The following is an 11,849-nucleotide window of genomic DNA, read 5'->3' on the forward strand; positions in this document are numbered from 1 at the left end:
TATAATTGGTTATTTCGCACTAAAAGTATCATATTCGGATATCCTAGGGTTTACTATATTCTTGGACCTGGATATATGAAAACTACCTACATGTACCTAGAATATCTCATAAATAAGGAAGTTTATCTCTAAGAATGGCGAAAAAAAAGACTCTAGAGGTCGTATAATGACCCTCTATATATACGGAGCTAGGAGACCATACAGAGGACAAGCCAATGCGCATCTAGACAAGCCATTCAAGCCTACATGAGCTCTTAACCCTCAAGCCTTTTGTACTTTAAATCTACATTAACAACCCTCTACAACTACGTACGAGGAGCCCATCGACTAGATTTAGATCCATCTAGCCTAACTAAAAATCCCCTTATAAACGGTCTATGAGATCAATACAAGACAAATATGACATATAACTATTATCCTAAGAGATGTCTAAACCTGTAAAAACTTATGTATGTGTTGTGTGATTCGTTTACAAGGGTATCATCTACTTCATCTACAAGTTCGTAAGATCGCGATTTACAAAATCATATTTTTGTGTGTAATTGATCGTCCAAGGTTGATTCCGATGAAAATTGCATATTTGATGGAAAAATTTATTTTTCTCAAGTTTCCTATGATCCTGCAAAGAGAGCAAGTGTGAATAAGGCTAGATGGACAATAGAAATGAAGCCTATCACGGTCACAAGGAAGTCACTAGAACTTTTTTGATTGAAAAAGTATTGACTACTATTCGAGCTAAGTGGTCACGTGAAGATATAAATAAACTTATTTGTATACAATAAGATAATGCTAACATATCACACCTACTGATCCATTGTTTTGTGAAGCTACGAAGCAAAATGAATTTAATATTCAGCTTATTTGTCAACAAGCAAATTCGCCGGATTTAAATATTTTAGATTAGGGTATTTTCGTGTTGTTGAATCACAATAAATGAAGTTGTTCCTATAGATGAAGAGGTGTGTCACCTTTTTTACATTCACTACTCATGATCGATCTACCCATTTTGTTTGGAGCTAATCTTTTTTACATAAAGCAGGCCTTCCTCTAGTTTCCAGTACGCAAGACGAACCGAATTTTTTTGACGCTCCCTCGTCATGATGGAGACTATGAAGCATAAAACAAAAGTCACTAATAACGGATAATAATTGATATTAGTGATGGGTTCTGTCCTGTTATTTTTATTGTGTCACTAACAATAGATTAATTATTAGTGATAGGTGATGGCCTGTCACTAATAAGGTCACTAATAACGGGTCATAACCGTGACTGAGCATTAGTGACGGTTGTAACTGTGACCTGTTACTATTGACTAAACATTAGTGACAGGTTGTAATCTTGATCTGTCACTAATGACCGATGAATATTTTTCGTATTTTTTGAAAAAAAATTTAAAAAATATTTTTTCACCCGAGTCATCCCAACGCAGGCCCATCCCATATGCCTCATAATCCACACTTTTTTCATATTATTTTCAAGTTTGTGTTCCATGGAAATCAAACTCATAACCTCCTACTCGCGCGTGTAACCACCTTACCTCCTCTGCTATCACATAGTTATGATAAAAACCGGATACTTTATCCTTTTAACCTTCTTTGCTGAAGGTCATTAGTGAAGCGTCATAACCATGGCCGCCACTAATTACTAATTTTGTTAAATTTTGTCAAGGATTATAATTTGATAGGTGACCCGGAGTGCATTCAGTAAAACGGGTATAACTTTTGCATATGGATTTCGATTTTGATGTTTTTTTTGACTCTACTGACATTAAAAAAAGTTGCATTCATTTCTCCCCAACGAGATCGGTTTGGAGAATTTTTCGAGGCAAAAAACAGCTTGGACGATTGAGTTCTCGCCTCTGAAAGCTTCTACACTATTTTTGGAACGCGCGCTTGTGTCCATAACCGCCACACCTTACATCAAACTTGACCAGAAATGTACAATAGTTCCTACTCTAGTGCTACTGAGATGAGAAAAAAATAAGAGTAAAATAAAATAATAAAAAATATATACGAATACCGTCATTAGTGATTGGAGTTGGTCATTAGTGACGAGTTACAAGTTGACCCGTCACTAATGACCGGTATAGGACGACTCGTCACTAATGAGCGGATCATTAGTGACGGGTCAAATTGTGATCTGCCACTAATAACTGATCTAGGACGATCCGTCACTGATGACCTTATCATTAGTGACGAATCACAAATTGACCCGTCACTAAAGAGTGGATCATTAGTGACGGGTCAAGTTGTGACATGACTAGTCTAGGACGACTCGTTACTGATGATCTTATCATTACTGACGGATCACAAATTGACCCGTCACTAATGACTGATCTAGGACGACGCGTCACTGATGACCAGTCATCAGTGACGGATCACAACTTAACCCGTCACTATTATCATCAGTGATGGATCATGTTACGATTCATCGCTAATGATGAGTCTATATCTGGTTTCGATCAGAAGAGATATTAGTGACGTGTCTTTATTAGACCCGTCACTAATAATATATTAGTAATGCGTGTTGAGCAGCCGTCACTAATACGGTATCTACTTTACTGGTTTCGTAGTGGAGATGAAAATGGATTCAAGATTCCACATATGAAAAAAGAGATGCTAGAAAGTAAAGGGCACCTTCCGTTGCAGATTAGTCGTGACTCGGCGCTGGTACAAGATGTTATGACGATGCTCAATGAATAAGTTGCGACTGATGCTCAATGATTAAGTCGCGACTCGATGTTGGTTGGATATTAGCTATGACATAGCCTTCGCAGTTCTGCTGGAAAGTTTTGATTTTAATTTGTTTCGTCTAACGGAGTACTCATTATCCGTAGGATCAGGCTGTCATATGTTTCCATCGAACCTATCTTTTTAAGTACCCGTTTAAATGGAGTCTCACGTAACAACGTCCTAACCTGAAATATTGAACAGCAGTATTAGTCCATGATTGCATGAGTTTGTCAAAACATCAAGTCTAAGGCACTAGCATCAGGTTCTTGTTTGAAAAGAATCTGGGCATACAAATTTTATGCATAGCCTTAGCGGTTTCCTGGTGCCAAGCTGGTAATTCATCAAAGCCATCAGGATAACACCTTTCTTTCTCATCGTTGCACTTAATACAGTTCTCGTTGATGATACACTCCACTTCAAGCGATTCCGAGGCAACCACAGGTTCAAGCGAGTCTTTGGCAAAATCTGATTCAAGGGAGTCTGGAACAATCTCAAGTTCAAACGAGTCTTGGGCAAAATCTGGTTCAAGCGAAATGTGCAATGCAAGGCTACTACTGTACTACTGCTAGTAGTACTAGTCCTACCATGCACCGCACTGCTAAGTAGAAAATGTGCTATGCATGTCTATTAATAGTGATTTGAGAAGAGCAAACAATAGTTGAATGAAATTAATAGTACATGTAAGACTAGAGTAATTATAAAGGTAAAACAGGTTAGATGTCTTAAAATCTTTATACGATAGCTTTTCAAACACCTCGTAAAAACTCTCCAATGATACTCCTATTTAATATGAAACTGAAAGGAGTAATACTTTGTAATTTTTTGGGCCACCTAATTTTTGGATGCCCTGTTATGTCGGGCACCTGAATATGCTCATGTACGGGCTTGAAATTCTGCCTCGTATAAAGATGTGTCACGATTTCCAAAAACCAACATGTAATTAAATATGTCAAATTATTGTTTCACTTTACCCCACCTTTTGCTCTAACTCTTTTAGTTTTAGTTTTCTTAGTGGTAAATTAATGCATGATTTGAAGTTTTCCTTGCCGTACTTATTACGTTCTGTGGGCGCGGTTTAGGGATAACTGGGGTATTGGTGTCATCATTCTGGACAAAATGTCTCGGAACTGAAATACTAACATCATCATAAAAATATTGATATGACCGATTTTTATTGTATTTTGTGTGTATGATGCCAGACTGCTGGTGAGACTTGCATTTTTTTTTTCAAGCATGATTGTGGTCCGTTCAGATGGGAAGTTAGCTTGAAGGGGATTGGAGGTAAGGGTGGGCATGTACAAAGTGAAACAATTTGTTGGATTTATGTGAGCTCAAGTGGCACAACATGACCAGCAGATTGGTCGTTTGCCGTTGGACACCTTAATTTTACAGCATCACCGGCTAGATCAGACTCGAGCCAAACTAAATATGAGTACACATTAAGGCATTAAGCCAGGTAATTGATTAACTAGCTAAGCGAGGAGCCAGAAGTCCTTGTGGCGCTTGCTGGAGACGAGGTAGCCGCCGGAGCTCCTCCGCCGCACGCCCAGCGCCACGCAAGGCGCGTGCTCGATGCAGTACTCCAGCATCCCCCCGGAGCTCCTGCGCCGCCGGCGCCACAGCACTTGCAGCCACCGGTGCACCACGCTCCGCCGGTGCTGGCCCAGCACGAGCAGCGACGCGCCGTGCCGCCTCGCCGCCTCCACCACCGCCGGCGCGCGCTCCTCCGCCTCCACGGCGCAAGTCTCCACCTTCACCTGCATTACGACTTTATCAATTGGCGCAGGACATCACGCTGGTACGTATATTAATATATTATACTCCTATGTGTTCATGCTTACATTCTTTTCATTTACAACTCCACGAAATCCGCTAAGTGGCTAATTGCTTTCCATCGTGCTGGACAGCAGGTGATCATTGTGCTTCCTTACTAGCTATTTGTTGACTTCTTCGCCCGTTTGGAACGCACACGAATTTCATTATATCAACGATTTTGTCTCGTTTGGAACATTGGAATTAATTTCACGAGATTTATATGGAAATTATATTCCTTTTCTTATTATGAAATTGCATACTAATTGAGGTAGTTTACATAAACGGAGATTATTTAAATTGTTTACAGTGAAATTATACTGTTCACTCATGTGTACCTCTGGCCGCGTTGATTCGCACATGCTCCTCATCGCCTCGAGGTGTTGAGAGCTCCTCGTCCCCAGTATCTTCACACAAGAATCACTGACCGCTGCAAAAACATTAGAGAAGTGAGTGAAATCTTAATCAGCGTGCTCGTAATGCAACTAACAATATCAACAAATTTATGAGTGAAGAAATTAAGAGAATTAAGCAGCTAGCACAGAACCAACCGTCTTGGGCGACCGGCTTGACGACGGCAAGGAGCACGACGGTGTCGTTGCTCCGGACGGCCTGCGAAAGCGCCCACTGCAGCGCGCCTGCTGCCTCGGTCCGGCCGTCGACCACCACCATCACCCGCCGCCCGGCGCCGTCCTTCTTGCCGCTGCCCACCTCGACTATCAACGCGCCGTTGCCTTCGACATAGCACCCACCTGCTCCTCCTCCTGCACTACTCTTGGAGGTCTTGCTGCCGCCTCCAGCCAGCGCCGCCGCAGGAGGCTTGGGGGAGGAGTAGGAATAGCTCAGCCGCTGCACTCGCTTGTTCCTCACCCGCGACGCCGCCCGGCCGCCGCACAACGCCGGGAGCCTTCTGCCCATCGTCCCGGCGCCCAAGGACGAACTCTTCGATGCAAATACTGCTGCAAACTGGAATGCGGAGGCCCCTACAGAGCGGCAGTTCGTCGCAGTGGTATATATATAAAGGAAAGGAAAGGATCGTGCAGATGCTACAACTAATAGTGTGGCTAACGCCCTAACAGTAGCTCAGTAGACGTGCAGGCCATGAACTGAAGGAGTGGTTAGGCAAGTCCTAGTGATTCCCTGCATGCACACGTACGCATGCAAGTACGGGTAGGGCGCCAATCAAATTGCATGATTGACGCTTTGATCGATATGATTCGTGATTTTTCGCGCGTGAAAATCTGCGGTCCTCGGGATATAATTGTGATCTCGATCACTTCGTCACCCAAGTAGCGGACGATGCATGTACATACGTACGTAGATCGGTGGATGTTGCAGTTGCCGGCAACAAATTCTTACCCAAATAAACTAGCGATCGATGGGCAACTAACAGCTGCCAACGGCTAAATATACGTACATACGTACTCCGGAATTCAATCTCTATATATATCTATCCAACAAGCTGTACGCGCGTACGTGTATGGTCGATACACCATATATACGTGCTCGTGCATATATTGGCACGATTCTTGGAAATGATTGGCTCGTTCTTGATTCGTACGATCGTAAATCGTGAATATATGTCAACAGTCCACACGGATGTGCGTGTTAGCGTGCACCACTACTACTGGCTACTATAGCTAGTACCGTGTATCGCACGGACACACGGGATGAATTTCGTATCGCACGACCGAATATATGATCGATGATCGAGTTGTTGCATATATCATATGTACGTCATGGTGGCAGTCTTTCAGATAACAGTGAGGGATGATACCTGGCACAGTATTACTCTAGCTGCACGTATCGGAGAAGATCCGCGCGCCGTCCTGGCTGATGCTCAAACCGTACCACATTTTTGGTTAAAAAAAACCACATTCTCTTTTGACGTGGCACAAACAATATTGCTGCATGGAGATGGTTGCAGCAATATATGGTTCGAGATGCGAGGGTGCAGCAAAGCTTGCAGCATGTACCCTGTAATCACGGAAGCACTGACCTTAATTTCGATATCTTCGGATGGATGCTGGCCTTTAATTTCTTTAATTTCCTTTCTCTAGTGCACTCCCTTTTTACTCTGAGAAGAATCGCTCGATGGTTCCACCATCCCCCCATGATATCCCCAATCATGTAAAGGAAACAAAAAGCAAGAGGGCACAAAATAATTTCTTTTCTGGCTCTTGAGCGAGATATCAAACACATTTATCACGGATTCAATTTCCTTGTATTACCTCTATTTTTTTTTGGCGATTGCTACTTTGTATTTGTTCCCAAAATATGTTAACATTCATCGACAATATATATTTTTACTGGTAGATCAATAGTGCCTTTACGAATATATTATACATTTATTTAAGGAAAAATGTATATACACTGCAAATTTTGCCTTTTTCCAATTTATTATAATTCAACTAAAATGGCGTTTCTACTATTTTGGAGATCGGGGCAGTATCCACTATAGCAAGTCCACAGAGTGTTGTAGTTGCATTTTATCGTGTCCCAATATATTAACTCTCAAGTACTGCTAACACATTGCACAGCAAGAAGAATCTCAAAACGACAAAATTTACCTGAATTCCTATGTCAAATTAGATCTACTCATATATTGAGGGAAAAAGGCCGTCAGATATGCTACTTCCTCCAATCACAAATAAATATCGTTTTGGCTTAGGTACACTCAATATTTTCAAATATTGGCTACAAATTATTCTTTATATATTAAGCTTGAATATTTAAAAATGAGATGGATAGACTTGTCTCGAAAAGTAGTTTTATAATATATAACTTTACTATATTTTATAACATATTATACAAAAGGTAGTAGTCAAAGATGTATTTTGAGGACTATATCGATGTTCAAAATGACATGTACTTGTGACTGGAGGGAGTAATAATTAACATATATGGGCTTATATGGACTTATACATTATCTGATTTTCTAGGCACACAAGCACACTGTAAGTGGTCAAGCACTTACCCTAGTCTAGTCATCTGGTTTCACCTTACATCCAACCCAGATTTGTACTCCCCTTCTCCTTTCCCTATTCAACAACCACCACAATCTCTACATAAGCATCATCTGGTTGGAATATTGTTAGGTGCAAGTTTAATTATATGTTGAGTATGGGTTTTGAGTTAGAAGTTTGTAACTCGAGTAGAAAGTTAGAAATTTTCCATTGAAAGATGAGTCATTGAGTTGGAATATCAAAATCACAATTAAATCTAACTTTCCTTTTCTATTTGAAAGTGTAAATTTTTAAATGGAACCGCTTTGAAAATATTGCCACAAGACCTGTACTATAAAGAGTGAACACAAACAATTCTATGTCCACCCAAAAAATACACATGGGATAACCAACTCCCTCAAATCTGTAAACATTTGTAAATAATGTTACACATCCATTAACCCAGATTCGATTGACTCCATGTCATTTCATCCAAAGGTCAAGATTGAATTGTCCCTCCCCACTTCACTACCGCAGAACAGGTGATTAGTGCCGGTTCAAAAACGTGATCAGTGTCGGTTTATGAACTGGTACTGATTAATCGGCACTGATAGTCAGTGACTATCAGTGCCGGGTATGGAACTGGCACTGAAAATCACTATCAGTGCCGGTTCTAATTTAGAACCGGCACTGATAGGTGCACTATCAATGCCGGTTAGTATAATCAACCGGCACTGATATGAGTGCTATTAGTGCCAGTTGTTTGTTTCCAACCGGCACTGATAAGTGTTTCCCACCTTTTTTTAAAAACGTGGCGGTTGCCGCCAGTACAGTGCCATTTTCAAATTTTCGACGTTGCCGGAAATAGACACGCATACATATCAAGTTTCATCACAGCATATATACACAACCGCATATAAATTTTATTTATAAAAAATCAAGTCTCATCACAATATATATATACCGCATACTTACCAAGTTTCATTACAATAATATTATGGAGTTTAAGATTTCTTGTGAATCGATGGATTTGAACTCTGCCCTTTTTTATGGGTTGAAGGTAACGAGAAAGACGATCCAATTTCATGGAACTCGCCGGTTGGATTGATGATTTCGTCATTGATAAACCCGACAAGTTGTTCTTGAAGCGCGTTGATTTCATGAGGCATGAGACGTTCTTTGGACAGCTCGAGGATCTGCAATTTGAAGAATTGAATAAATCAATACATATGATTTTGGCGTATCGAACCTGAAAATTAGTCATCAATGTGTATACCGCCTACCTCAGGATCTTTCGGCAGGATCGAATCCTCTGTGTTGAAGCTGTGCATAAATTCCATTACATAAAAACCACATAAATTATTGCCCGGACCCTACTTCCTACAAGGAAAGCCATGTCGGACTGTCCATTTTTCGTGTATGGCCTGTATCTAACGCTCTTCTTGGTGTATCGCGGGTACACTCTGTATGTGTGTGATTATTACCGTAAGTAGACTTAGATTCAATCAAATCAAATATTACAAGAGCAGTAACGAAATGGTCGGTTTTTACCTTTGTAGCAAGTCAATGATGGGTTGGTAGGTTTCTTTCGGATTATCAAGTGAGTCGAAAATAAAGATCTTGCTAATATCTGACTGGATGACAAGAAGGATCCAGTGAAAACTGTACATAGGTGACTATAGGTTAGTTGGTCCTAATTTCTAACGATGTATTGCTAAAAAGAGTAGAAACACGTACCCCCAGTGGTAGGGTAAAAGTATGTATTTCTTCAATTGTAGCTCCAGAAGACACTTCAATACGTAGTCCTCGGTTTTCTTTAGGTCGGTATATTTCATCATTGTTGGGTTAACAAGATATGGGTCGATAAATCCCACATGCATGATGCACTCCTTTCTGCATCTTTGTACCTCCATTCTACACAAGGAATAAGTTAAGAGATTCAATACAATGGTACAGAAATGTATATTGTGAATTTTACGTATACGACACTTACAGAGTCCAACAACTCAAGATAGACACATCGAGGGCATCATACTGGTACAATCGATACATTTCCTCGAAGAATATAAAAATACTGCCGTCCCCGTGGAGGAGATCTTGTTCTTTGAATCTGGCCTCAAAACTTTCCCTACCCTCCTTCGACTCATTCATGTACCACGCATGAAATTTCCGAAGTTGATATGTCAGTTTGGCCCACTCGTCCGGCGCGACCAATAGTTTGCCCAGCTAAAATTGCCATCTCTCGACTGCTTTGGGTGCCACAGACTCGTTAAAAAATTACTCTTTTGTCATATTGGCATCCTTAAGGAATCTTTCTAGTTGTTGTTCTTCCCGTACCTGATCAATAGAAGCCTGCCTCAAGGATTTCTTTCCTTTGATACACTCGTAGTCTGATTGACGCTTAGCCACAGCAGGTTTGCTCAGCGTTAAGAGAAATTTTTTTGTTTCCTTAGTGAGTGGTTTTTTCTTCTCAGGCTCTCGCTTCTTAAAAAATTTCTTGACTTCGGCGTTCACTATCGCTCTGTTTTCCTCTGCAGTTCTTTCATAAGGCAACTTCTCAGGTGCTACCACCTTCTTAGACTGAGAGCGTGTTGTCAACTTCGGAGGAGTTGGCAATTTTGGTGGCAGTGTTGCTGACTTCGGAGGAGGAGTCGGCTCACTTGGAGGCACTGATGCTGACTTCGGAGGGGGAGGTGTTGGCTCCCTTGGTGGCACTGTTGCGGACTTTGGAATGGGAGGAGTTGACTCTCTTGTTGGCGACTTGCGTGGGGGAGGAGTCGGCTCTCTTCTCAGTGATGGTGGCAGTGGCGGCGACAGTGGAGGAGTTGGATCTCTTCCTGGTGACGGTGGCACTGGCGCCGACCGTGGAGGAGTTGGATCTCTTCTGTGTGCTGGGTCTGACTCCGCATCAGACGACTCGTCTGTCTCATCTTCAAACAATATGTAGCGCTTGTGCCACAAAACGAAACCACCCACGTTTGATCCGAGCCTCTTGGAACCCGTCTCTCTGGGGTAATCCATGTCAAGCTTACAGTACAGCTTTCGCATGGAGTCCACGTGGACCTTAGCGTATCCCCGTGGTATCGGAAGATCGTTCAAGAGAGCCCCTTCGACGCATTGGTCGACCTGCCCCATAGCCACCGTGATGGTAATGTTCATAGTGGGCACGACAAACCTGCACACCTTGCTTTCTGTGATGTCATCCATGGGGTAACGGGCTAATTCTTCTTCTCCAAACCCCACGGATGCGCAGCTGCTCCGACGATCACTAGGGCTCACAACATTTTCTTTGCCTTGCTGCTGTCTGATTCCTTGCTGAAATGATTCTTTGATTTCTCTGATTTTGGCGTCTGTCATCTGACGCTCTTGCACAAGTTCTTGTCGCACTACAGCCAGCAGGTCTTCCAGCTCTTCTCTCCTTCTCTTCCGACTCCTATAACTTTTGGCGAATTCTGGGAATCCCTCTTTCCAGGGCACCACACCCTTGCCTCTGGTGCGACCTGGGTGCTCCTTGGTTCCTAGTGCCAAGGTTAATTGGTCGTTCTCCCTATCTGGCCTGAAAGAGCCTTGGGAAGACTGAGTGTGGGCATCTGCAATTCTCTGCATCACTTCCTGTTCTCTGTCGCTTTTGAAGTTCAGATTGCCATCTGTCGCCAAGGTCACCCCTCTCGCGTACAGATAGTGCTTCGCCCGTTCAATCCAGGGAGCCATCTGAGGTGTGGCACCACTGCGGGTTACCTATTCTTCCATCTCATCCCACTCATCGTATTTCCTCACGTACCCACACAAGCCAGTTCTGTGGGGGTACACGTTCTTCTTGGAGTTGGCTTTGTTGATCTCACTTAGTCTTTGTGCTTCCTCTGAACGCTTGTGCTCTATGAAATCGTTCCAGAACGGTTGAACCGTCGGATAATGGTCCCATTTTGGTGTCTGGCCCACCAAGCCATAATTTCTCCACAGCTTACTCTTGAAATTCTTGAACGCGATGGACATTGTTGATAGGGCACGACTCTTCGCTTTCGCCATGCTGCATCCTTCAGGGAACTCAAACTTTGCCAACAACTTGCCCCACATAAGATCCTTGATATTTTCGGGAACCACCCACACGTCATCCCGTCTGCCTCTCCAAGTTCTGTATGTGATTGCGACATGGTCCCTCACCAGACACCCGATTGCTGTCTTGTACGGGCCCAGGATAACTTTTGGTCTCGTGGGCTCCCCAACCGCATTGACCTCCGCGATGATGAAACGTCCCTCAGGCATCCTGCTGGGACCTCGTCCACTCCTCTCTTCTCCAGTCATCTCGTCACCACCCGGAGCATCAGCATCAGGGTCGATCTGACCCTCCGGTGCATCACCT

General features: G+C 42.7%; 1 protein-coding gene across 1 annotated transcript; it reads right to left on the minus strand.

Moving 5' to 3' along the window:
* Positions 1-4,183: 4,183 nt before the first annotated feature.
* LOC133911147 (uncharacterized) lies at positions 4,184-5,518 on the minus strand. Its single transcript, XM_062353347.1, has 3 exons — positions 5,096-5,518; positions 4,883-4,974; positions 4,184-4,489 (listed from the first exon to the last, which is right to left on the minus strand). Exons 1-3 carry the CDS (start codon positions 5,460-5,462, stop codon positions 4,205-4,207), a joined length of 744 nt encoding a protein of 247 aa, XP_062209331.1. The 5' UTR covers positions 5,463-5,518; the 3' UTR covers positions 4,184-4,204.
* Positions 5,519-11,849: the final 6,331 nt, after the last annotated feature.

Source organism: Phragmites australis, chromosome 3 (genome assembly GCF_958298935.1).
Source record: "Phragmites australis chromosome 3, lpPhrAust1.1, whole genome shotgun sequence".
NCBI classification, from domain to species: domain Eukaryota; kingdom Viridiplantae; phylum Streptophyta; class Magnoliopsida; order Poales; family Poaceae; genus Phragmites; species Phragmites australis.

Excerpts from the sequence above, each read along its gene's own strand:
- LOC133911147 (XM_062353347.1), bottom strand. The coding sequence starts at position 5,462 with ATGGGCAGAAGGCTCCCGGCGTTGTGCGGCGGCCGGGCGGCGTCGCGG. Across the intron at positions 4,975-5,095 it reads CAAGCCGGTCGCCCAAGACG|CGGTCAGTGATTCTTGTGTG; the intron begins GTTGGTTCTGTG and ends ATGTTTTTGCAG. Across the intron at positions 4,490-4,882 it reads GCGAATCAACGCGGCCAGAG|GTGAAGGTGGAGACTTGCGC; the intron begins GTACACATGAGT and ends GTCGTAATGCAG.